General features: G+C 42.8%; 1 protein-coding gene across 7 annotated transcripts in view; it reads left to right on the top strand.

The window, feature by feature from the left end:
• Positions 1 to 27,438, top strand: part of celf4 (CUGBP, Elav-like family member 4) — a 1,183,497-nt gene that overhangs the window by 860,001 nt on the left and 296,058 nt on the right. For all 7 annotated transcript variants that reach the window (XM_080215459.1, XM_080215370.1, XM_080215109.1 and 4 more), the window contains exon 5: positions 16,697 to 16,776. In XM_080215459.1, the coding sequence (XP_080071585.1) occupies positions 16,697 to 16,776 (80 nt within the window). The remainder of the gene's footprint in view (positions 1 to 16,696; positions 16,777 to 27,438) is intronic.

The raw sequence follows: 27,438 nt of genomic DNA, 5'->3' as shown, positions 1-27,438 counted from the left end.
GACTCTGTAAATTGCTCCCCAATTGCTACTGCCAGCTTGAAAGGACATTCCTTGTAATTGAAAATGCGGGTGATTAACCTATTGTCCATTTAGTTGCAATATATGTTATATCTGTTGCTGCTGGAGAATCACTGGTCTGTTCATTTTCAGGATATAAGAACGTAAGAACTAGGAGCATGAGTAGGCCATCTGGCCCCATGAGCCTGCTCCGCCATTCAGTAAGATCATGGCTGATCTTTTCATGGACTCAGCTCCACTCACTTACCCAACTCACCATAACCCTTCATTCCTTTACTGTTCAAAAATATGTCTAGCCTTGCCTTAAAAACATTCAATGTGACTTAATGTTGTAAATTGGAATTTCAAGTGACAGATATTGAAGATAAATTAAATAGTATCTCTTTATGATAAATTCACAAATTGGAAGCTCAATGCAACATTGTTTTGCAACAGATTAGTGAGTAACGTTTCTTTAACCTTTGTGTGATTAGTACAATGCATTTTATTTGCGTAGGAATGCTTGCAGTAGGAACTCACTGATATCACTTCTCTCTGAGGGTCTATCGTAGCTCACTTTTAGCACAGTCTGGATTGAAAGGATAAAAGATACTCTTTCTGTCAGCTAAATATGCCCTAACTATGTTTGCAACATCTCAGTAAACATTGTCAACGACGCTGATGATATTAATCAGAGAGGCCACAAAGACAATTTGTGTGAAAATGGAAACATTCATGCAAATATACAAGAGTGTATATTCTGAGTATAAATTTGGGGCAGAGCTGAAGAACATTGCTGTCTGTGGAAACATTTTCCAATCACAATGGCTGGTTATGCTGGAGCAGAACAGGCACCGGCGGCGGTGAGGGAGGGGTTGGGGGATGCATGGGGCGGGGGGAGCAGAATTAGAAAATTGGATGTCTGTCCAGCTCGTCAAATCTCACTAGAAATTCCTGGTGAGGCCTTAAGGCTTCTGGCTGAAAGCAGTTGAGAGATTAATTTTAATATTATGGGATGGATTTTTATCGGGTTCCTCCCATTCATCAACTGGAACTTCAGCGGAAAAGCCATGGAAACCTTGAAAAGCAACATAGATGGTATTTTACGCCATTTGCTGGTAGTTTGATGGTCTGTCCTCCAAATTTTTAGTAAATGAGCATGAGAAACTCTGCAGAAATTCATAGAAATAATAGCTTTTAAAACATGCTCAAGGATCTATCCTTAGTCCCTCTTATTTCTCATCTGTGTATGACCCTCATCAGCACCATCCAAAGGCACAGCATTAGTTTGCATATGCATGCTGATGACATCCACGGTGGCACAATGGTTAGCATTGCTGCCTCACAGTGTCAGGGATCCAACTTCAATTCTGGCCTTGGGTGACTCTGTGGAGTTTGTGTGTTCTCCCCGCGAATTTCCTCTGGATGCTCCAGTTTCCTCTCTCAGTCCAAAGATGCACAGGTTAGGTGGATCAGCCATGCTAAATTGCACCTTAGCATTAGGAGGTTAGAAGGGTAAATATGTGGGGTTATGAGGATAGGGCCTCGTTTGGATTATGGCCGATGCAGACTCAATGGGTCAAACGGCCTTCTTCTGCACTGTAGGGATTCTATGATTCCACTACATTACCCACCGCTCTAGACCCTTTTGCTGTTGCTAACTTATCAGACTGCTTATCTGATATTCAGTACAGCACCAATTTCCTCTAATTAAAATTCTGGAAGGCTGACAGCATTGTTCTTGGTTCCCGCTCCAAACTTTGTTTCCTAATTGCTGACTCCATTGTCCTACAATGGACTGTTGAAATTAAGCCAGTCTGTTTGCAACCTTGATGTTACATTTGATCCCAAGATGCACTTCCAGCATCCAAAGCTAAGATCACTTCTATCCATCTCTATAACGTCACCCGGCTTTTTCGCTCTCTCACCTCATCAGGTTGGTTAAGCTGAGGTTGTTTTGCTTAGAGCAGAGAAGGCTGAGGGGGGGAACCAGATTGAGGTATACAATATTTTGAAGGACATACATAGGGTAGATGGAAATAAACTTTTCTCCTTAGTGGAATGCTCAACCAGGATGCATGGATTTAAAGTAAAAGTAAAATTAAAGTTTATTTACTAGTCACTAGTAAGGCTTACATTAACGGGGCAATGAAGTTACTGTGAAATTCCCATAGTCACCACAATCCAGATCTTGTTCGGGTCAATGCACCTAACCAGCACATTTTTCAGAATGTGGGAGGAAACCCATGCAGACATGGGGAGAACGTACAAACTCCACACAGACAGTGACCCAAGCTGTGAATTGAACCCAGATCCCTGGTGCTGTGAAGCAGCAGTGCAAACCACTGGGTCACCATGTGGCTAGATTTAAGGCAAAGGGCAGGATATTCAAAGGGAATTTGAGAAAAGTCTTTTTCACCCAGCAGCTAGCGGGAACCTGGAACTCGCTTCCTGAAAGGATGGTAGAAGCGGAAACCCTCACAACATTTGAGAAGCATTAGACGAGCACTTGAAACACCATATCATAGTAAGACTATGGACAAAAAGCTGGAAAATGGGATCAAAATCGATAGAACATAGAACGGTACAGCACAGTACAGGCCCTTCAGCCCTCGATGTTGTGCCAAGCTATGTCCCAACCCAAGATCAAGCTATCCCACTCCCTATCATTCTGGTCTGCTCCATGTGCCTATCCAATAACCGCTTGAAAGTTCCTAAAGTGTCTGACTCCACTATCACAGCAGGCAGTCTATTCCACACCCCAACCACTCTCTGAGTGAAGAATCTACCTCGGACATCCCTCCTTGATCTCCCACCATGAATTTATAATTAAGCCCTGTAGTAACAGCTACATCCACCTGAGGAAATAGTCTCTGCACATCCACTCTATCTATTCCCCCTCAAGATCTTATAAACCCCTATAAAGTCGCCTCTCATCCTCCTCCGCTCTAAAGAGAAAAGCCCCAGCTCCCTCAACCTTTCCTCATAAGACCTACCCTCCAAACCAGGCAGCATCCTGGTAAATCTCCTCTGCACTCTCTGTAATGCTGCCATATCCTTCTTATAGTGAGATGACTAGAACTGCACACAATATTCCAAATGTGGTCTCACCAAGGTCCAGTATAGTTGCAGCATAACCCCACAGCTCTTAAACTCAAACCCCCTGTTGATAAACACTAACACACTATAAGCCTTCTTCACAGCTCCATCCACTTGAGTGGCAACCTTCAGAGATCTGTGGAGATGAACCCCAAGATCTCTTTACTTCTCCACATTCCTCAAAACTGTGCCGTTGACCCTGTAAATTGCATTCAAGTTTGTCCGACCAAAATGAATCAAAGTGATAAGTGCTTAATGGCCAGTGCAAACACGATGGGCAGAAGCACCAATTTCTGTGATGTAAAACTCTATGGCAATGATCTTATGAAAAAAGTCATGAAAGTGAAAATGGGACCTTTTTTGGCATTAGAAAGATGAAATCTTATGACACTCAGTCAAAAAAGCCACCATGTGATTCTCGCCAGCAGGGGGAGAGGATGGAACCTAATCTCACCAGGAAACAGGTTGCTGATCTCAAGAGGTATCAGTGCACATGTGCCCCAATTTCCCCACACATTATGAACACACAATGCACTGAGAGATCTTATGTCACTTTTCCCCACTCTCCCCCCACGGACATCAAGACCCACACCACCAACTGCTCCTTGTGCCAGGCTCCCCCAAACACCCCCCCAGAAATCTCAAACCCCGGCTACTTCCCCGGACGATCACTACGCTAGATATCGACCCCCACCCTCAGATCACTACCGCAGCTGATCACTGCCCCTGTCGATCAACTCCCCTTGCAGAGTTCCCCATTCCCTCCCCCGCTGCCCCATATGGAGCTCCCCGTCTGCCTCCTTCCTGCCTTGACCCTGCCTAGTTCCGACCTCAGGTCATGCTCCCTGAGGCCCCGTTCCTTAATACTGCCCGGTGGGCACTACCAGAGTGTCAGGATGGCACTGCCCACAGGGCACTGCCCAGCCCTGCCTCTGACCACCCCAGGAGGTGCTTCAATAGCTTCCAGTGCCAGCAGCAAGCCCATCATATCTGGTTTCCATTAGTGGGGACCATCTGTGATCATTGCCATGGAGGAACTTGACCAACAAACAGATAAGAGCAAGTAAGCCCAGATGATAGCATCCAGGATTCCCTGAGGATATTTAAATGAAGAATTGAATATTGAAATTGGCTTTGCATCCTTTCAAATCAGTAACATCACGAGAAATGAAAAATCCAATTTTCCACCTCTCACCCAACCTTACCAGGAGATTAAGTGAGAGTTCAGTCTCCTGGAGAGGTGATTGTCTGTGTGGAGTTTGCACATTCTCCTCATGTCTACGTGGGTTTCCCCCCACAGTCCAAAGATGTGCGGATTAGGTTGATTGGCCATGCAAAAAATTGTCCCTTAGTGTCCTGAGATGTGTAGGTTAGAGGGATTAACAGGTAAATATGTCGGGATATGGGGATAGGATTGTGGGACCGTGGTCGATGCAGACTTGATGGGCCAAATGGCCTCTTTCTGCACTGCAGGGTTTCTATAATTCTTCCTGTAATTCTTTCTATGATTTTTTCTAGTCTCAGCTATTGCAATGTCTCCCTCATTCTGTCATGTATAAATTGGAGGCAATCCAAAAACCAGCTGCTTGGATCCTAACCCCTAGCAAGTCCCCTATCACTGATTTACATTGACTTCCGATCAGGCAATATCTTGATTTAAAATGCTCACCATGCTTTGCAATTCCCTCTCCGGCCTTGCCCTTCCTGATTTTTGTGAGCTCGTTCAGCCCAATATCTCTATGAAATATCTGTGCTCCTCTAACTTGGACCTCTACTACTCACTAGTTATGATTATGCTGCCATTGGTAGCTGTTCCCTTAGTAGCCTTGACTCTGGAACACCCTCCTTAAACCTTTCCTTCTTTCTACCTTGCTTTCCTCCTTTAAGATACTGAACCTACCTCTTTGACCAGCTTTTGGTCATCTGACCCTAATATCCACTCATTTGGCTCAATGTCATTTTTTTTAATGCTCCTTTGAAGTGCCATGGGATGTTTGATCATGTTAAAGTGGTTTATACATGTAGCTTGTTGTTGTTGAGAAGGTGAACTTACAGTGGCATTAAAAACCAGTTATGTCTCATTTCACAAGATGTAGGTTTTCTAAACCCTCTGAAAAAGCACAGAATCACAGGCAGCGGCCTCTGAAGGAGGATTCTCCAAGGATAGATTCTATAGCGGCGTAGTGGTTAGCACTGCTGCCTTACGGCTCCAGGGACCCAGGTTTGATTCCCGGCTTGGGTCACTGTCTGTGCGGAGTCTACACATTCTCCCCGTGTCTGCGTGGGTTTCCTCTGGGCACTCCGGTTTCCTCTCACGGTCTGAAAGATGTGCTGGTTAGGTGCATTAGCCATGCTAAATTTTCCCTCCGTGTACCCAAAGAGGCACTGGAGTGGAGCGACTAGGGAATTTTCATAGTAACTTCATTGCAGTGTTAATGTCAGCCTACTTGTGATGCTAATAAATAAATTTTAAAAATTGAATTTCCCTGTTTCTGCAGCTCATGTAGGGATTTCTGAAACTTCTATTGGTTTCATTAAAATAATGAGTACAAAGGCTGATAACCTCACCATCATTGCCATTGCAAAGTCCAAACCATAAGGGTAGATGATCCAAAATTGGGCCAAAGAGATAGATTATAAGGTGCAGCTTAAAGGAGGAAGGTGAGGCAGGGAGGGAATCCCCAGACTCAGGGCCTCGGCACTAGAGGAAAAGGGCAGTGGTGGAGCTATTAAAATCTGGATTGCTCAGGAGGTCAGAATTAGAGTGGCACAGAAACCTCAGAGGGTTGTGGGGCTGGAGGAGATTCCAGAGATAGGGAGGGAAGAGGCCATGTGGGATTTAAAAACAAGGATGAGAATTTTAAAATTGAGATGTTGACCGGCTGGAGTTAATGTAGGTCAATGAACACAGGGTTAAAGGGTGAACTACACTTAGTATGAGTTAGGACATGTGTAAGCGGAAGTTTGATGACACTACATTTACGGAAGATAGGAAGTAGGAGACTGGTCAGATGTGCTTTGGGATAGACTAGGAGGTAATGTAGGTACGGATGGCAATTCCAGCAGAAGATACTTTTAGCCAGGGTTGGGGGATTCAGACAATATTTGGGGAGGTGATGGCCTAGTGGCATTATTGCGAGACTATTAATCCAGGCAAGTGGATAGCATTTCGTCAGCTAATGTTCTCGGGGCTTGGGCTCGCATCCCACCAAGGCAAATGGTGGAATTTGAATTCAATTTAAAAAAATGGAATTAAGAATCTATTGATGAGCATGAAACCATGACTGATTGTTCTTTAGGGAAGGAAATCTGCCATCCTTCCCTTGTCTGGCCTATGTGTGATTCCAGAGCCACAGTAATATGGCTGACTCTCAACTGCCCTCTGAAATGGACTAGCAAGCCATTAAGTTCAAGGGCAACTAAGGATGGGCAATAAATGCTGGCCAACCAGCGATGCCCATATCCCATGGATGAATAAAAGATATGCAAATTACAGAGTGGAAATCTGTCATCTTAGCGGTGGTGTGGATATGTGGTCAGAGGTTTATCTCTGGTTCAAATATGGAAGCAAGGTTGTGAACTGTGTGATTCAACCTCAGACTGTTGTCAGGGAAATAGATGGAGTAGTGTCTAGGTAACGATGTTAGTGTCTCTATCAACATCTTAAAGATAACCATTGGTCAGAAGTTGTATAAATCCTGTGGCTACAAGAGCAGGTCAGAGGCTCAGAATTCTGTTGTGTGTAACTCACCTCCTGATTCTCTGAAGCCTGTTCACCATCTACAAGGCGCAAGTCAGGATTGTGATGGAACACTCTGCACTTACCTGGATGAATGCAGCCCCAATAACACCCCAATAAGCTTGAGTGCCAGACAGAGTGGGACAAACCAGCATGTTGATTGGTACCCCTTAAACATGCACTCCCTCCACTACTGATGCTCAGTGGCACTATTATGTACCATTGTAGGAAGGAAATAAAATGAGTCAAGCCTTGGAGACCGTGTCAAACTTCAGAAAAGGTTTTTATTCCTCATACCTGGGGGAGAGCTGGACTCCAGCCTGAAATCTTAGGTTGCCTGCAAGCCCTCACTGACCTTGGTAGATTGGTACAGATTATTCTACTTTCTCAAGTCACAAAGGTTACATTAGCATATTAATTCCTCAAATTGGATACAAGATGGTTCTTCTAATCTTGCTATGCAGACTGCATTGTTCAGTACAACTTTGTTATTCGGTTCTTTGGACAGTTCCGTTTACCTGATTATAATGCTGAAGCATTTTATTGGCCCAACCAATTTACAACAATGTGTTAATCATCCACCCCTCTGCTAGATGATCATATTTTACAGAAGGCTATGACCTCTCTAGACTATATGGAGCTTAATGCCGTTCTCCTATTGTCATGATAATTCGGATCGATCTCCTGCACATCAAGTTGATAGCATGCTCTGTCACAGAGCAGGTCTTTAGCTGTCTGTGTTAACCTTTTCCTTCCCTCTGCTGAGGCCTGGCTCTCTGGGCTTGCTCTGTGTAGCCCTGCATGTATTACACTGAAATTGAATAAAATATGAACAGACATATAAATTGAACTATAAAAGACACAATCCCTAATACTGCCCTGCAACAGCCATCTACAAGGTACACCACAGCAATTCACCAAGGTTCCTTCAACAGCACCTTCCAAACACATGACCTCTACCATCTAGAAGGACAAGGGCAGCAAAGCGTGGAAGCACCATCACCTGCAAGTTCCACTGCAAGCCACACAATATCCTGATTGGAACCATATCACAGTTCCTTCACTTCCACTGACTTAAAGCTCTGGAACTGCCTTTCTGTACCTATAGTCACATGGACTGCAGTGATTGAAGAAGGCAGTCATCTTCTCAAGGGCAGTTAGGGATGGGCAATAACTACTGGCCAAGCCAGTGATGCCCACATCCCATGAAAGAATTTTAAAATGTTTGTGTCTGGAATAGAAGACAATGGCTCTGGTATTCACAATGCTTAGTTGGGTGAAATTTCTCCTCATCCAGTGCTGGATGCCTGACAAACAGTCTGATTAGGAGAGGAGTTGAGAAAGTCAGTGCTAAAATAGAGCTGAGAGTGTCATCATCTCCACACAAAAACTGACATGTTTCAGGATGGCTTCCCCGTGGGGCAGCAGGTAAATGAGAAATAGAAGGGGCCATGGATAGATCCTTGGGGGCACCAGGGGTAATGATACAAGTACAAACGGCCACAATTTATTAATGGAATATTATAGTTTTATACGCAGCTTTTGAATCTTTCCTTTTCCTTAGACAGAATGTATGATGAGGGTCTCTTACTAATTAGACTAGTGCTTGTCTCAGTGCCACCATAATGAGAAGGAAGTGATATAGTTGACAGTTGGATTTTTCCCTATTGCTGCTTAGGACAAGACTGTCTCATTATGTCGCTCGACAAGATTAGATTATACACCACAGCTTGGGTTTCTGTAGCTGTATGGCTGGGTCTGTTTGCTTCCTGAGTTTTCATGAATTCTTCGAGTGGAGCAGCAGAGTGGTATGGATGATAAGTCGTCTTGACAACCACCCGTTTTGTCCATTCGCACCCACCCCACCTTGCTGCTTGTGCTGCTGGGCACTATCTCAGTGGGTATAACTAATTGCAAGTGGTAGAACTGCGATGACATTATGGAAACCCTGCATCCTTGGCCAAACAATTCCCAGCAGGGAGAACCAATTGGTGGCCAAATGCTCAGTTTCCACGGCATAGACTATTGTACTCCTCGAACTGTGCAAAATCATGCATATCACTTCATTTTTAGGAATGGCATCCTTGCAGATTAGTATGGGAATGCTGTCCACTTCAACAAAGGCTACAGTTCAATGAGGCAGTCAAACGATGATTTTGAGTATACAACCCTCCTTTTCCCTTTGGCCAACTTATACACTCATCTGACAGAAGCTCTTATCACTAAATCTGATCTAGTCCACCACCCTCATCCCCCCAAAAAAATCAAATGAATAAATGTGTTAAAGGATCACTTCCTTCTAGAAAAATAACATATACTAAACGCTTGATGCCTCCTACTTCACCATTTCTTAAGTAAAACCTGAAATCCTTTCCTTCCCGAATGAACCTGTATGTAATGACCATTCTTATCTTGAATCTGATATAGGAACATTTATTGAGTCCTGTTGGCCTTGGCTTTAAATAGGTGTTCAAATTGATATCTTAACTTCTCCTCCCTGGATAATTCATTAGCATCACTCCTTAATAATTGTAAATTACTTGTGTATAAGCATGTGCAGGGAATGGACATGAACTGGGGATTTGCTTGTGCTCCTGTGAATAGAAACAATTGAAATTAGGGTTCTTGGGTTTGAAGGTGCTCGTTTGTAATGTGTGTCTTTGCAAATAAAAGCTGATAAGTGTGCACATTTATGCTCCAGTTCAAGCCTTCACCACCTGGCTATCTGAAGTATAATACTTCTGACCCACAATATCAGTCTAGCTGGGTTGGAAAATACACCGAAATCTTTTCCTATTCTGTCAGATCATGGAGTGCTTTGTACAATGGTGGCACAGTGGTTAGCACTGCTGCCTCACAACGCCAGGGAAACGGGATTGATTCCCGGCTTGGGTCACTGTCTGTGTGGAGTTTGTACATTCTCCCTGTGTCTGCGTGGATTTCCTCCGGATGCTCTGCTTTCCTTTCACAGTCCGAAAGACATGCTGGTTGGGTGCATTGGCCTTACTATATTCTTCCTCAGTGTACCCGAACAGGTGCCGGAGTGCGGTATCTGGAGGATTTTCACAGTAACTTCATTGTGATGTTAATGTAAGCCTACTTGAGGCACTAATAATTAAACTTTAAAACTGACAATGGATCCTTGCACCAAGCATGTTCCTGGAACTGATATTCCTTATCTCAGAGAATTGCTATCAATCATAACAGATGCAGAATAAAAAGAGGACATGTGGCAGTGCAGTCTCAAAAGATCAGTTAACATAGTTTTCCTACTGCTTGGCCTATAGTCCCCATTTAAAATATCTGAAGCCTGTTGCAGAACTGCAGCTCCCTCCACTTATTTCTCACTCTGTGTTTTGTATTAATGAAAAAGGCATCAGTAACTGACATGAAAATAACCTAATTAGGTGCCCTATAGTGACCCAGTGGTCCCTCGCACAACTCCTCCGATGCATATTAGTTTAAGAAGACATTTATAAAGATTGGTGAGACTTACTGACCACACTATGCTCTGTTCGGTTAATGTTTCTTCTGTGTTTCCAATTGACTGTGCAAAAATATCTTGATGGCTTTACAAAAGGCTCAGGGATGTTAATGGAGCTTGATGTAGTAATGAGTTGCTTTTAATACCTAATGTGAATGGGTTAGGATAATTGAAGACCTTATTAGTCATTTTGATGGATCTTTGAAATGACATATTCACTGTGCATAAAGTGAAGTGGATCTGACACCTCAATATAAACTGTCAGAAGATATACTAATGACTAAGGGTAAGGCCAGTTTTAGATGGCTGTGCTTTGGAAACTTTTTCTTTCGGTTGCAAATTTAAAAAGACAGTTTTCTTATGCTGGACAAAAGCTGTAATTATGGACTATCAAAAAACATTATCTACATGACATCCTCCTCACAAATTCGAGCTTTCTCAACAAAGCTTCCAATTTATTTTCTTTCCTCCTTGTCACTCTTAAAAACACTGATTTTAGTTATATATAGGCCGGAATTTTACTGCCCCACCCACCATGGGAATCAGAAAGGGAAGCACGGAAACGTCTGTTGACCTCAGGTGGTAGTTATGGTTTTGGAACAAGAGAGGCCTTAAAATCCCACCCATAATGTTAAATATAGACACTGGGTGGTATTTAATTATTCAGTTATGCAAGAATTCACAACTGTGCCCAATCCTATCCTCATTCAGTGCCCCCACCCATGAAATCAATTTTAATTGACCCTCTCATTTTTCTCAACACTTCTTTATTGTGATTTCTGTCACAGGGGGCATAGGTTTAAGGTGCAAGGAGCAAGGTTTAAAGGAGATGTATGCGACAAGTTTTTTACACAGAGAGTGGTGGGTGCCTGGAACTCACTGCTGGGGGAGGTAGTGGAAGCAGATACGTTAGTGAGTTTTAAGGGGCATCTGGACAAATATATGAACGGGATGGGAATAGAGGGATACGGCTCCTGGAAGGGTAGGAGTTTTTGTTCAGACGTGCAGCATGGTCATTATAGGCTTGGAGGGCTGAAGGGCCTGTTCCTGTAATTTTCTTTGTTCTTTGTTCTTTATATCTTGCTTTCAAAGAACATAAGAACATAAGAACATAAGAACATAAGAAATAGGAGCAGGAGTAGGCCATCTGGCCCTTCGAGCCTGCCCCGCCATTCAATAAGATCATGGCTGATCTGTCGTGGCTCAGTTCCACTTTCCCGCCCTCTCCCCATAACCCTTAATCCCCTCTCTTATCAAAAACCCATCAACCCGCTTCTTAAAAATATTTAGCGAGGCAGCCTCCACCACTTCAACGGGCAGAGAATTCCAGAGATTCACCACCCTTTGAGTGAAGAAGTTCCTCCTCAACTCCGTTCTGAACCGCCCCCCCTTTATCTTGAGGCTGTGCCCCCTAGTCCTACTGTCTTTTTTGAGCGGGAAGAGTCTTTCCACCTCTATCCTATCCATCCCATTCATCATCTTATACGTCTCAATGAGATCTCCCCTCATTCTTCTAAACTCTAACGAGTACAAGCCTAGTTTATTCAGCCTCTCCTCATAGCTCAACCCCCTCAACTCCGGTATCAGCCTAGTAAACCTCCTCTGCACTCCCTCCAAGGCCAAAATATCCTTGCGCAGGTGCGGCGCCCAAAACTGCACACAGTACTCCAGCTGCGGCCTCACCAGTGCCCTATACAGCTGCAGCAAGACCTCCCTACTTTTATATTCAATCCCCCTCGCTATGAAGGCCAGCATCCCATTCGCCTTCCTGACCACCTGCTGCACCTGCAGGCTGGGTTTTTGCGAATCATGCACAAGGACCCCGAGGTCCCTCTGCACCGTCGCCTGCTGCAGTTTTTCGCCACGTAAGTAATAGTCCTTCCTACCATTCTTCCTACCAAAGTGGACCACCTCACACTTGCCAACATTAAATTCCATTTGCCATTTCCTGGCCCATTCGCCCAGCCTATCTAGATCCTTCTGCAGACTCTCCACACCCTCCGCACAATTTGCCTTTCCCCCAATCTTGGTGATAGAACATAGAACGGTGCAGCACAGGAATAGGCCCTTTGGGACTCCAAGCCTGCACTGATCCTGTTAATAGAACATAGAACACTACAGCACAAACAGGCCCTTCGGCCCACGAGTTGCGCCGATCACATCAACACCTACCAACCTACAGACCTATCTATAACCCTCAATCTCATTAAACCCCATATACTCATCCAGAAGTCTTTTAAAAGACCCCAGCGAGTTCGCCTCCACCACCACTGACGGCAGCCGATTCCATTCACTCACCACCCTCTGAGTGAAAAACTTACCCCTAACATCACTTCTGAACTTCCCTCCTTGCACCTTAAATCTGTGTCCTCTCGTAGCAACCATTTCAACCCGGGGAAATAGCCTCTGAGAGTCCACCCTATCTATTCCTCTCAACATTTTGTAAACTTCTATCAGGTCGCCTCTCAACCTTCGTCTCTCCAGGGAAAAGAGTCCCAGCTCCCTCAACCTAACCTAACCTAACCTCCCTCAACCTGTTGTCCTATCTGTACTTTTACTCTACTTTTACTATAATTTTATAAACTTCTATCAGGTCACCCATCAGCCTCCATCTTTCCAAGGAGAATAATCCTAGTTTATTGAATCTCTCCTCATAGTTACTATCCTCAAAACCAGGTAACATCCTCATAAATCTTTTCTGTACTCTCTCCAAAACGTTCACATCCTTCTGGTGGTGTAGTGATCAGAATTGGACGCAGTATTCCAAATGTGACCAAGCCAACGGTTTATATAACTGTAACATAATCTGCCAACTTTTATACTCAGTGCCCTGACTGATGAAGGCAAGCATGCCATATGCTTTCTTCACCACCTTTTCCGTGCTGCCACTTCTATGGATCTGTGAACCTATACTCCCAGATTTCTCTGTGTGTCTATGCTCCTGATGGTTCTGCCATTTATTTTACAGCTCCCATCTGAATTGGATCTATCAAAATGCATCATCTTGCATTTGTCTGGATTAAATTCCATCTGCCATTTGTCCATCCAATTTTCCAACCTATCCATATCCTGCTGTATTCTCTGACAATCTTCATCACTATCCGCAATTCCAGCAATCTTAGTATCATCTGTAAACGTCCTAATCAGATCAGTTACATTTTCTTCCAAGTCATTTCTATATATTACAAACAATAGAGATTCCAGCGCTGAACGCTACGGAACACCACCAATTACAGACCTCCATTCAGTGAAACAACCTTCCGCCACTACCCACTGTCTTCTATGGCCAAGCCAGTTCTAAATCCCTCTAGTAAGTTCACCTTTGATCCGATGTGATTTTGCACCAGCCTGCCATGAGGGACCTTGTCAAACGTTTTATGGAAGTCCATGCAATCAACTTCATCGAGCCTTCTTTCATCAATCATTTTTGTCACCTCCTCAAAAAACACAATCAAATTCGTGAGACATGATGTTCCTCATGCAAAACTATGCTGCCTGTTACTAATAAGACCATTCAGTTCCAAATGTGTATAGATCCTATCCCTAAAAATCTTCTCCAACAATTTCAGTATCACTAATGTCAAACTCACCAACCTATAATTACCTGGGTTATCCTTGCTACTCTTCTTGAATAACGGGACAACATTGACTATCCTCCAATCCTCTGGGACCTCACCTATGGCCAACAAGGAAACAAAGGTTTCTGTTAGAACCCAGTAACTTCCTCTCTTGTCCCCTGCAGTAATCTGGGAAAGGTGCCATCTGGTCCTGGGGTTTTGTCTACCTTACTGCTTTTTAAGACACCTAACATTTCCTCCCTCATAATGATGACTTGCAGTAGAGTGTTTACATATCCCTCCGAGTCACCATCAGTCAATGAGTTCCTTCTTTTTGAATACTGATACAAATCACTCATTAAGGATCTCACCCACTTCCTTTGATTCTATGCATAATTTCCCTCCTTTGTCCTTGAGTGGACCAACTCTTTCTCTACCTACCCTCTTGAACCTAATATATATATAAAATGCCTTGGGATACTCCTTAATCCAGACTGCCCTTCTAACTCACTGTTTGAGTTCTTTTATACTTTCCCTGTATTCAAGTGCTTCATCTGTCTTTAGTTGACTAGACCACATATATGCATCCTTTTTCCTTTTCACTGGACTCGCAATTTCTCTGGTCATCCGTGGTTCCCAAATCCTGCTTTCTTGTCCTTCCTTTTCACAGGCAGATGCCTGTCCTACACTCCAATCAACTGCTCCTTAAAAGACTCCCACATGCCAAATGTATATTTACCCTCAAACAGCCTCTCCCAAAGAACAGCCTCCAAATTCTGCCTAATCCAGCTGTAGTTAACCTTCCCCCAATTTAGCACCATAACTCTAGGACAACACTTGTCCTTTTCCATGAGTGCCCGGAAATTTTTGGAATTGTGGTCAATTCCACAATGTCACCACATGTTCCCCTACCGTAACTTTGATGACCTTGCCAGGCTCATTCCCGAGGACCAGGTCCAGTGTATCCCCCTCTCTATTCGGACTATCTACTTATTGTTCCAAAAAACTTTACTGGACACATTGAACAAATTCCTCATCATCTGGATCCTAGCCCTAAGTGATTTCAGTCAGTCTGAGGAAGATTGATGTCTCCTGCTACAGCAACACTATTATTTCTACATCTGACCAGAATCTGCTTACGTATCCATTCTTGAACTTCCTGTAGGCTGTTGGGATGCCTGTAGTACATCCCCATCATAGTGACTGCTGCCTTCCTGTTTCTGATCTCTACCTGCAGTGTCTCGTTAAATGATTCTTCCAAGGTGTCCTCTCTCAGTTATAGCTGTAATATGTTCCCTAACCATTACTGCAATTCCACCCCACCTCCCTCCTTTTTGCCATCAGCTTGCATCGGGCCTGAGCTTAGAAACCTCAAGCACAACACACACTTGAAGATTGACGTGGTGGCAGAGTGGTTAGCACTACTGCCTCACAGTGCTAGGGATCTGGGTTCGATTCCCAGGTCAGGTCACTGTCTGTGCGGAGTTTGCATGTTCTCTCTGTGTCTGCATAGATTTTTTCCGGGTGCTCCCATTTCCTCCCAGGGTCCAAAAGACATGCTGGTTAGATGTATTGGCCATGCTAAATACTCCCTCAGTGTACTTGAACAGGTGCCAGAGTGTGGTGATTAGAGGATTTTCACAGCAAATGTAAATCTACTTGTGACTAATAAATAAACTTTACTTTTACTTTTGAAAGAGTCCGCTATTGCCAATGCTTCCATGCGCTAAGACAAACTTATTGCCAGTCAAAGCCTCAGCAGCTATGTTTGAGAACTGTCACGCTCCCTCTTGTGAATTTGCTAGCAAATTTGAGTGGCAACCGTCAGATCAGTATTAAGTGTCAGAAATCTATTAGCTCATTCAAATAAATTTCTGGATGCTTGGAATCATTCCTTGGGAATACATGTAACATGAGTATTTTTATCTTTCTTTTGCGGGGGAAGGGGGGATTATAATGATGTCAACAGAGAATGATCACAAAAATCCGTCCAATATAGATGTCACCTTCTCATTTCTGATTGGATTGGCACTGGCTGATCAGCCAAAATGCTGACAATTCACTTTGTAGGTTTGATCGACAGTGCAACATTGAAGCCAGATGAAGCAGCGACTGACTATGAATGATATTCCACATGGACGTTGAACACTCAACCACTCAACTCAAAGCCTTATCCTATCGAGTAATTACTGTGAACCTAATATTGTGTGTTGTAATCAGTGGTGTTCTACTGTATCACCAAAGGAGACCTAAAATTTAAAAGGAGCTCAGACTCATTATTATCAAACTGTTATCTACGGTTAATTATGATGAGTGGTAGCATCATCCTGCAGCTTGGGAGTTAAATGTGTGCCAAGCAACATATTTAGTTATTGAGCATTTTATTGATCAGTGGAAGAATTTAATATTCACATACAACAGGAAAAGTATTGCGTAATCTTACTTATAAGTATAGAATATACAGTATGCAAACCGGATTATCAGTCTGAATGATTTTAGCTGACAGTTCTATTGTTTGCACCAAATACTAAAAATTAAACTCAGGTTATATTTTATTGAAATACACAGCATCTCAGTGACGCAGAACTGGACTAGACTGGTCAAATGTTTCTGTTATAGTGATTGGCTCAATAATACACTGGTCAATCAGCTTACTCATTTCCGTTTGATGTATTTATTTATAACTGGTTATCGATAACTGAGAAACTTTGATAATCCACCATAATTTTAAAGAGTGATGTTTATGTTGAGTTAAAGGTCTCCGCATTGTATCTCTGGTCTTCTCAGTTTAGCAGTCTGTCCTTTTCTTCCCTCCCACAGGATGTGCATTTGTGAAATTTTCCGCACATGCAGAGGCCCAGGCAGCCATCAACGCCTTACACGGTAGCCAGACGATGCCAGTAAGTACAAGCCGAGAAATTCAGTCGCTTTAAATTCTTAAATTATTTGACAAGACCCAAAGCAATTTAAAAGTAACACAGAAAACAGAGTCTACAGTGCTGCTAATGACATGTCATCAAGCACATGAGGATTTTCACATTTGTTCAATCAAAATTATATGTGAATTTACATTACCATCAGCACCGCATCCTAACGAGAATATTTCTGTTGTGACCGTGTCTGTCTGAAGCAAGAGTTCAAATTGCTTTGTGCCAATTCCAAGGTGCTTGAATCACCATGGCTTCTCTCTAGCCATGCCATGGTTGGGCATAGGGGCATCAGTTTCTACAAAGTACAGATGGGATTACACCTGGATTACATCAGTGAGCAAGCCATGACAATTTTCCCTCGATGACAATAATGGAAACTTGGTGCTGCTGTATTAAGTAGTCACTATGGATGGGGTAAAAGTGATAAAGGTTTAACTATTCGCGATAATTTGCATGAATTTATTGTCACTGATTTCAGTTACAAAGGATTTTGGTACCGGGGAAGAGTGAATAAGTTTACAAAGTGCATTTGTCAAATTCTACTTATGCTGCGATATTCTATTTTTAGTAAGTAAATGGATTTTATAATGGGAAGCATTTTTGGAAGCATTCTGTATGAACATCAAATATGTCTTCAATAGTGTCATGATGCACAGAGCTCAGAACTGCTTTGATTTCTGGTTTGTAAATTTCACATGAGTATTTCCGGGTTAACTTGGCCTGTCCTCAGGAGGAACCTCAGGGATGGTGTTGTTGCTGTTAAAAATTGCTGATGTTTTCTACTTGTGACAATAGATGGGGGTGGGGGAGGGAGGTTGTTGGCGGTGGGAGGGAGTGGGTGTCAGAATGTGTTTACATTCTCTGGCATTTGTCTGTCAATGCCCACAAAATTAGGTGGGAAAGTTTGCAAATTAAACCTGTTGGACTGAAATCAAACTTAATAAGAAAATAAAAAAAAACTTGAGAAGAATTTAAAGGAACAAGGGACAAGTATAAACTGGTCAGTGAAACTGATTGCCGTAGATTAGGGTGTTTAAATCAACCTGGCATATAAAGCGACCCTTTTTCAACTCAGAAGTACACATTTAGGATTATACTCGTCTTATATGTTGGCGTGTGGGTTCAAGCCATGTTGACAGGAAGATGCATTGGAGTTTAAGACAGTTCACACAGAGCAGATCGTACACAGAGACCGATGAACAGAAATTTTCCCACATTTCAGAAAGGCAAAAGCTGACACTAGCACTGGCACTTCACATTTGATGCTCGTCATTTACGTTGACCCTGTCTTTGAGAGGATTTTCTGAAGTTTCAAAAGTCAACTTATACGCTGCAATGGGCAGTTTGTAATTAGTTAGCAGAATTCCAGATTTTTTTGGCAATTAAATATCACTAGAATTTATCCCATCAAATCAGAAATGATGTGACAATTGTGCATACTCAGACAGTGAGACACAACGCACAGCTGGAAGCACACAACTTGGTGAAATTCACCAGGGATTCTTGAAGAACATCTCTTGACTTCAACTCTTCTCTCTATGGTTTCAAGTTGTAAACTTAGACCTGGACCTGAGCATGAAATCTTGGCTGGAGAATCCTAGCTGTATCTCTGCTTTGACAGCAGTGCCATACTGCAGATTAAATATAACATTTAACTGAGTGGATGTTAAAGCTGTTATAGAAAGATAGTAAGGATGAAATTCTGTTGGGATAAGATAAAATTGGCCAAGTATGAATAGTTCGGATTGATTGAAATTCAAGAAGATTGTTTTGAATTCATTGAATTTGAAAGTGGGTAGGGGTGGGAGGTAATCCACATTAGAAATCGTTTATAACCCTATGAATTTAAGTTCTGGGTGTAGATTTTGCGATCAGAAGGTAACAATGCTGCTCACCTCTGACCTAAAAGGAAGCTTCCCACAAAGGTTGAGCAATCTTTGTGGTTTGAAAAAATGTTTCCTGTTGCAAGTTTAGATCGGATGTCCGGTCAAAGGGATCTCCATCCATCTATAGTAATTTCAATTCTTCATCCAGGATCAACTGTGACCAATATGACGGGTTCTGATGAAGGGTCATCCTGATTCACAATGTTGGCTCTATTCTCTCTCCACAGATGCTGTCAGACATGCTGAGATTTTCTGTTTTTGTTTCAAATTCCAACATCCGTAGTGTTTTGGGTATCTTGAGTGTAATCTGAATTCAAGGCAGCATTTAGCACATTAATCATGCAGCAAAACATCCGATCATGGCAAATAGTGAGTACCACTCCAGATCAGGCAGAATGGCAGGCTTGTGAAAACAGCTTTCTTTCTTCCCCCTCTTCCACTTTTCTTCTCTTTGCATCAAGTCCTAACAATTTCTCAAACTACCCAACTTTCCTGAAGAATTTCTCTTCATCACCTGCTGTACTGAGATCTCCCAAAGTCACTTAGTTCATACCCCCTTCCATGGTTGGACCTGGATGATTAATTGACAAGGACATTTTGCCTTCTAAAGACTTACTCTATTTCAAAATGTTTCATGAAGTGTTGAATCAGTTGTTGAAACCTTGGTGCGAAAATTCACCTTTAATGTCATTCACCTGTGTTATCTTCTTGAGCCTTCGCATGTAGTTTCTGTCCTTGATCAGTTAGGCTTTATATCATTCTTTCCTTATCTCATCTTGAGCTGTTCTCCCTGATCAATTCTATTCTGGTTTTCAAACTAACTCTCAAGAAGTTTCATTATTTGTATCTGTTCCCCTATCAGTTATTTATGTCTAAGGCTGTTCATTAGATCTGTTAACAAGCTGGTCATGAATGGCATTCAGTCCAGTGTCCTTGTTTCTTATCAAACTGTTGAACCATGGAATGATTCATGAAAATAACCACTATTCTACTTCCACACATTAATTTATCAAAAGCTATCTTAATTAAGCAAGAATAAATTAAAAGTTTACCCCAGTTTTGACTCATTGACAACAACTTCCAGATTTCCAGTTGCCCTGTGCGTATGCATACTCTGAAATCATTGTTAAAGTCAATGGTGTTATGACAAATAACATTGGCAGTTTTTTTCATCACTACTAAGGCAAAATTCAGATCATTGTTCTTAACAGGCACTGAAATTATATTGGACACATTAAGATTTTTATACACGAAAGGGATTGAGGTGGAAGATTAGCCATCATCTTGAATGGCAGAGCAGGAGGAGCAGTATGACCTACTCCTGCTCCTATTTCTTATGTTGTCAAAGCCTTTCACAGAGATGGTTAGATAAGGTGGTTCATGTGGAGAAAAATACTGTTGCAGACTTGATGAGATAAATGACCTGTTTCTATGCAGTAACATTCTCTGATTCTTAACCTTCCCCCGAGAGACTAAGAGGAAAACAAGTTCTGGTGCAACAATCAGGAACTTTTATATTGTGTAATTAACATGAATAGATCAAGGACAACCAACACAAGAGCGGTAAAACCAGAAGAAACTTTAAATAGATAACTGACTGCTTCTCAAAATAGCTGAAGCCAAAACTTCAGGCAGCTGCCGTACATGGTTTAGTATTGACTGGAAAGGACTATACCACATAAAACTACATAAATACATGGCTTCTCATTGTCATTTATATTAAAGACCAAAAATAACAATGCAGATGAACAAGAATAAAACTGTAGGGAAGTTGAGGTATGAATTCAAATGAAGCAACCAAACTGTAGTGATTAGAAGGAATTTTTGAAGAGATATATACAGGAAAGAATATTGCATCAGAAGGTCTTCACAGAAGAGATGATTTTGAAAATTGAGACTATGAATCCAAAAGCCATGCAATAGGAGTACTTATCAGGAACTGGATGCCATGGTCAACAGCTCACAGTCTGAACACTTCTCTGTTTGTTATTGCTGACCTTTCCAATTTGTGTTGAGATGATTTAAACAAATGGATAGCAAATCACATGGCCCTGAGAAGACCACATAAGCCTCCTTGTCCACATTCCCATTGCATAGTTCCGTCACATTAAACTGTAAAGTCTACTTACATGTTGTGGGGCTCACAAATATTTTTATTGGCGAAAGGAACATTGAGAGGGAGCCTGATCTCAATTTTTAAAATGCTGAAATATCAGTCATGTATGTGGAAATAAGCTGTTTGTCCCCAAAAAAACTCTAAATCCTCAATTGGCATGAAAACAGGAGTAACTCCTGCCAATTTTTTTAGCATGATGTTCAGATTGAAGCTTCCACAGTCTGTGAATCAGAATCCCCTTAAGGGATTCCCTCTGAAAATCGGTTGGTGGGGCCTATTCCCACCTAAGGGGACAGCAGCATAGTGCTGAGCGGGCTACTGCACATATACCAATCTGTCAGCACAAAGATCGGCACATGTGCAGTGCCCCGCATTGCTGGCCTCCAGATCACTGGTTAGCCCCGCAATCCCCCATCGCTGCCCATCTGACCCGCCCGCCTCCTGGTCACTGGCCTCCCAAACCTTGAAAGGGAGGTCGGCAACCCCGACCTTCTCGCTCACACACACACAGATGGCCAACCCCGATCACTTCCCTCATTCTGCCTGTGATTGCAGAGTGGCAGAGGGACCCCATCATAAGCCCTGTTCCCAATAGGGTCTGCTGCCTCTTCCCCCACTCCCCTTGGCACTGCCCAGTGCCTGGTGGGCAATGCAAGGTGCCCTTTGGGCATTGTCAGTTTGGCCCTTGGGCAGTGCCTGGGGCACCCCGCCACTTAAATGCTACAGGTTTTGAGGAAGCACTGAGGCAGAGAAATGGGGGAGGCGGGGGGGTGGGGAGAAGAGGGTGAAAGTACAAATGAGAAAGTCTGTGAAGGAAGGAAGGTGATGTTAAATAACAAAAGAGATCAATGTGCAAGTGAAGAAATAAGAGATTGGTCTGGAGCAGATTCGATACTGTTCGGAAAAGAGACCAAGGTGGGTGGGAGATCAGAGGCAGGGGTGGTGTGAGATTGGAGACCCTTAGTAAGGATATTGTTTATCTTGTCGGAGCTCTGGAGGAGATTGGAAGTGTTAGGGTAGGTGTACAATTGTGGGGCTTGGCAAAGCAGCTATTCTGGATCTAGTCACTAAGTGGAAAGGTATTTACTCCATGGGATTCAACAGTCCTTGGCTTCCTTCAGCTGTTGAACTTCCCAAGGCACAGGAAATCTTGTCAACCAGAGTTAAATTTTAAAATATGGATCAATATGACCTTGCCACTCTCATAATATTCAAATTGACAACCTTCCTATTGAGAGTAGGTTGCGTGCTCTGGCCCACGGCACAACTCTGTTAAAACTCGAATAATGGATTCAGTCCATTAGCATGTTAACCTATTGCCTGACCCAAACCTGAAAAATTTGTGGGGTTAAAACTTCCTCATTAATGTTGCTTCTTGCTCCATAGGTACTACCTGAGCTGCTGAGTATTTCCAGGGTTTTCAGTTTTTACTCTATTTTTCCAGAGTTCTCAGTATTTTGCTTTTATGGTCAGTTTTGTACGCACAGGTCATGCACACATGAGTGAATTGCTCAGATAGATTTCATTTTAGGCTCCTACAGCTGGCAGACAGAAGAGATTTGGTTGAATTCAGACACAAACCTCAAGATAAGAGTGTTCTTGCTCATTGCAGCATTTTGTTCCTCTGTGCTACCCTTATTCCTTAAAACTGCAAGCTGTTGTTGAGCCCTGTACTAAACCTCAACCAACGGACAAGTACAAACTCAGATACACAGGTCAGTTTAAAATTGAATTATAAATTTCTTCTGAAAAGTAAAAATCAATAGTGTTCTCTACTGTTTTAAAATATTGTGAGAAAAGTGGTACAATGGCCCAAAGATGACAACGGCCACCCTTCACTGACATCCCTGCAAATATCTCATTAACATCATGGGACTTGTGCCAAAATTAGGAGCTACTGTCCACAGACTAACGAACAGCCTTTCTTAGTCATAGTCACCGAACCATACCTTATAGTTAATATCCCAGACACAACTATCCCCATATTTGGCTATGTCCTGCCCCACCATCATGACAAATTCATCAGTGGTGGCTGCACAGTGATATAGATGTCAGGCAGAAATTGCCTTGGGAGTCCTTAACATTAACTCGGGACTCCATGTGGTCTCATGGCATCAGGTCATACACATACAAGGAAACCAGTGTTGATTACTACCTGCTGTTGCCCTCCCACTCCCATCCCCTCCTCGCTGGCACCTCTCTCACTCAGCTGATGAACCAGTACTCCCCATTTTCAACACCACTTGGAAGAAGCCATGAGGCTGTCAAGCACACAGTATGTCCTTTGAGAGAGTGGCTTGGAAATATAGAAAATAAGAGTAGGAGCAGACTATTTGGCCCTTCGAGCCTGCTGCACCATTCATTATGATCATGGCTGATCACCCAACTCAGTAACCTGTTCCTGCTTTCCCCCATTATCCTTTGATCCCTTTAGTCCCAAGAGTGAGATTAGGTCCTTCTTGAAAGTGTACACAACTGCTTTGTGTGCTAGAGAATTCCACCGGCTCAACACTCTCTGAGTGAAGAAATTTCTCCTCATCTCAGTCCTAAATGGTCTACCCCATATCCTTAGACAAAGACCCCTGGTTCTGGACTATCCCACCATGGGCAACATCCTTCTTGCATCTACTCTGTCTAGTTTTCTAGTTTCTATGAGATTCTTCTAAACTCCAGTGAATGTAATCCGAATTACGAGAAGGGATTAAGGGTTATGGGGAGAGGGCGGGAAAGTGGAACTGAGCCACGACAGATCAGCCATGATCTTATTGAATGGCGGGGCAGGCTCGAAGGGCTAGATGGCCTACTCCTGCTCCTATTTCTTATGTTCTTATGTTCTTATGAATTGACTCAATCTGTCCTCATACATCAGTCCTGCCATCCCAGGAATCACTTTAGTAATCCTTTGTTCATTCCCTCCACTGCACGAACATCCATCCTCAGATAAGGAGACCAAACAGCACACAATATTCCAGATGTTGCCCCAAAGGAAGGCCCTGCAAAATTGTATCAAGGCATTCCTCCTCCTACGCTTGAAGCTATGAAAGCCAATCTTCATTGCCTGCTGTGCCTGCTTTCAGCAGCTGGTAAACAAGGTCACCCAGGACTCATTGCACGTTCCCCACTTTCAATCTATAGCCGTTTAGGTAAAAATCTGTTTTCCTACTTTTGCTACCAAAGTGGATAATCTCACATTTGTCCACATTGCATTGCATCTGCCTAGCATTTGCTCACTCACTCAACTTCTCCAAATCACACTGAAATATTTCTGCATCCTCCCTACATTTCACCATCCCACCCAACTTCATGTCATCTGGACATTTGGAGATATTACATTTAATTCCATCATTAAAGTACGTTGTGACTAGTTGGGGTCCTAGCATTGATCCCTGCGGTACTCCATCAGTCATTGCCTGCCAATTGGAAAAGGACCTGTTTATTTTTACTCTTTGTTTCCCGTCTACCAACCGGTTTTCTATCCATCTCAACACACTATGCCCAATGCCATGTGCTTTAATTTTACATGTTAAGCTCTTACGTGAAACTTTGTTGAAAGCCTTTTGAAAGTCCAAATAAACCACAGCCACTGGTTCCTCCTCGTCAACTCCACTAGTTTTATGTTTGAAGAATTTCCGTAGATTTGTCAAGCATGATTTTCCTTTCGTGAATCCATGCTGACTCTGTCCAATCCTGCCATTGTTTTCTAAGTGCTCTACTATTAAAACTTCTATAATGGACTCTAGCATTTTCCCCACCAGTGTCCTAAGGCTGACTGACCTATGATTTTCAATTTTCTCTCTCCCTCTCTTTTTAAATAGTGAAGTTACATTAGCTACCCTTCAATCTGTAGGAACTATTTCAAAGTCTGTACAATATTAGAAGATAACCATCAACGCATCCATTATTTCTAGGGCCACTTCCTTATCAGGCCCTGGGGATTTAACAGCCTTCCATCCCATCAATTTCCCCAATACCATTTCCCTACTAATGTTGATTTCCTTCAGTTCCTCACTAAACTTTGTGTTTCTGGCACATTATTTGAGTCCTCCTTTATGAAGAACCAAAGTATATTTCAGTTGGTCAGCCATTTCTTTGTTCCCCATTATTAATTCTCCTGTTTCAGACTGTAAGGGACCTACATTGTCTGGTCAGACCCCATCTGGAGCATTGTGAGCAGTTTTAGGCCCCATATCTAAGGAAGGATGTGCTGGCCTTGGAAAGGGCCCAGATGAGGTTCAAAAGAATGATCCCTGGAATGAAGAGCATGTCGTATGAGGAACGCTTGAGGACTCTGCATCTGTTGGAGGTTAGAAGGATGAGGAGGGGATCTTATTGAAACTTACAGGATACTGCGAGGCTGGATAGAGTGGAAGTGGGGAGGATGTTTCCACTAGTAGAAAAAATTAGAACCAGAGGGCACAATCTTAGGCTGAAGGGTCAATCCTTTAAAGTGGAGATGAGGAGGAATTTCTTCAGTCAGAGAGTGGTGGATCTGTGGAACTCTTTGCCGCAGATGACTGTGGAGGCCAGGTCATTGAGTGTCTTCAGGACAGAAATAAATAGGCTCTTGATTAATAAGGGGATCAGGGGTTATGGGGAAAAGGCAGGAGCTTGGGGATGAGAAAATTATCAGCCATGATTGAACAGTGGAGCAGACTCGATGGGTCAAGTGGCCTAATTCTGCACCTACGTCTTATAGTCTTATGGTCTGACGTTGATCTTTACCAATCTTTTTCTCTTCACATACCTAAAAACAGGCAGTTTCTACGTTCCACGCAAGCTTACTCTCGTATTTTCCCCTTCTTGATCAATCCCTTGATCGTTCTTTGCTGAGTTCTAAACTGCTCCCTATCCTCAGATCTGCTGCTTTTTCTGGTTTATTTGTATGCCTCTTCCTTGGATCGAATATTATCTGTTATTTCCCTTGTAAGCCAACTTCCCCATTTCAGTTCTGCACCAGACAGCAGTGAATAATTATTGCAGTTCACCCATGCGCTCCCTGAATGTTTGCCATTGCCAGCCCCTGTCATCCCTTTAAGTAATGCTCATCAATCCATCATAGCAAACTCACACTTCATACCATTATCTTTTATTTAGACTCAGACCCTAATCTCAGAACCAATTACATCACTCGCCATATTGATGAAGAATTCTATCATGTTATGGGTGGCATGGTGGCACAGTGATCAGCACTGCTGCTTCACAGCACCAGGGACCCAGGTTCAATTCCCGGCTTGGGTTACTCTCTGTGTGGAGTTTGCACATTCTCCTTATGTCTGCATGGGTTTCCTCCAGGTTTCCTCCCACATTCTGAAAGGTATGCTGATTAGGTGCAATGACCTGAACAGGTGCCAGAGTGTGGCGACTAGAGGAATTTCGCAGTAATTTAGTTGCAGTGTTAATGTAAGCCTTCCTTGTGACTAATAAATAAATGAACTTTTGCTGATCCCCGAAGGACCTTGTACAATTAGATTGTAAATTATTCCTTCTCATTATACAATACCCAGTCTGGCATGGCCTGTTCTCTCGTTGGTTCCTCACTGAACCATCCCGTATACACTCCAGGAATTTCTCATCTATGGTGTTGTTACGAATTTGATTTGCTCAGTTCAAATGCAGATTAAAGTCACCCATAATTACAGATGTTCCTTTATCACTTGCATCTCTAATTTCCTGTTTAATGCACTGCCCCCACTAATGTTTTTTTGCCCCTTGGTGTTTCTCAGCTCTACCCATACAAATTCCACATCATCAGATTTAATATCCTTCCCCACTATCAATGTTCCCTTTAATCAACAATGCAACCCCACTGCCTTTTCCTTTTCTGTCTGTCCATGCTGAATACTCCTGGGTGTTCAGTTCCCATCCATAGTCACCCTGCAGCCCATCACCAAGTGCAGCTTAGTTGTACCATTAGTGAATGAGCTGGTGACCAGAAGCAGGCTCACTGGGCTATACAGGTTTTCACTGCTTCTTTTATGTTCCTATCTTCTTAATGAGACGAGCACACAAATATGCCAAGAGCAGCATTAAACATAGCAGACGTTGTAAAAATTAAATGCCAGACTGGTGACATGCTACTTAACAGTGAAAGCAACATGCAATATACGGAAATTTAAAGAAAATAAATATGCTGGAAATAATCAGTAGGTCAGGCAGCATCTATGGAGAGAAACAAAGTTAGCATTTCAGGTCGAGATGACCTTTCATCAGAACCTGTATTTCTTTTGCACTGGGCAGAAGTAACCAATCCTATTACTGGATCAGGTCAAATCTCTGCAGTCTTGCAACTACAGCCATGAATGTAGTAATTGAACAACTAACTGGAAGATGAGGCTTCACAAATGTCCCCACTATAGGTGATGGAGGAGCTCAACCCGTCAATGCAAAAGGCAAAGCCAGGTAGACCATCCATCCTCCTGATGTCTCCAAAATCAAAGAGGCCAGATTCAGCCAATTCAATTTATTCCGTGTGATTTCAAGAAACGTTTGAAGAGAGCAAAGGCTATGGACCATGATAACATCCTAGCAATAGGACTGAATGCTTGTGCTCTGAAACCAGCCATGCCTCTAGCTAAGCTGTTCCAGTACAGCTACAGCACTGGCATCTACATGATGAAGGTATGTCCTATC

The sequence above is a fragment of the Carcharhinus amblyrhynchos genome, chromosome 1, assembly GCF_965287045.1.
Source record: "Carcharhinus amblyrhynchos chromosome 1, sCarAmb.v2.hapA, whole genome shotgun sequence".
NCBI classification, from domain to species: Eukaryota; Metazoa; Chordata; class Chondrichthyes; order Carcharhiniformes; family Carcharhinidae; genus Carcharhinus; species Carcharhinus amblyrhynchos.
This window is presented reverse-complemented; position numbering and strand designations above follow the sequence as displayed.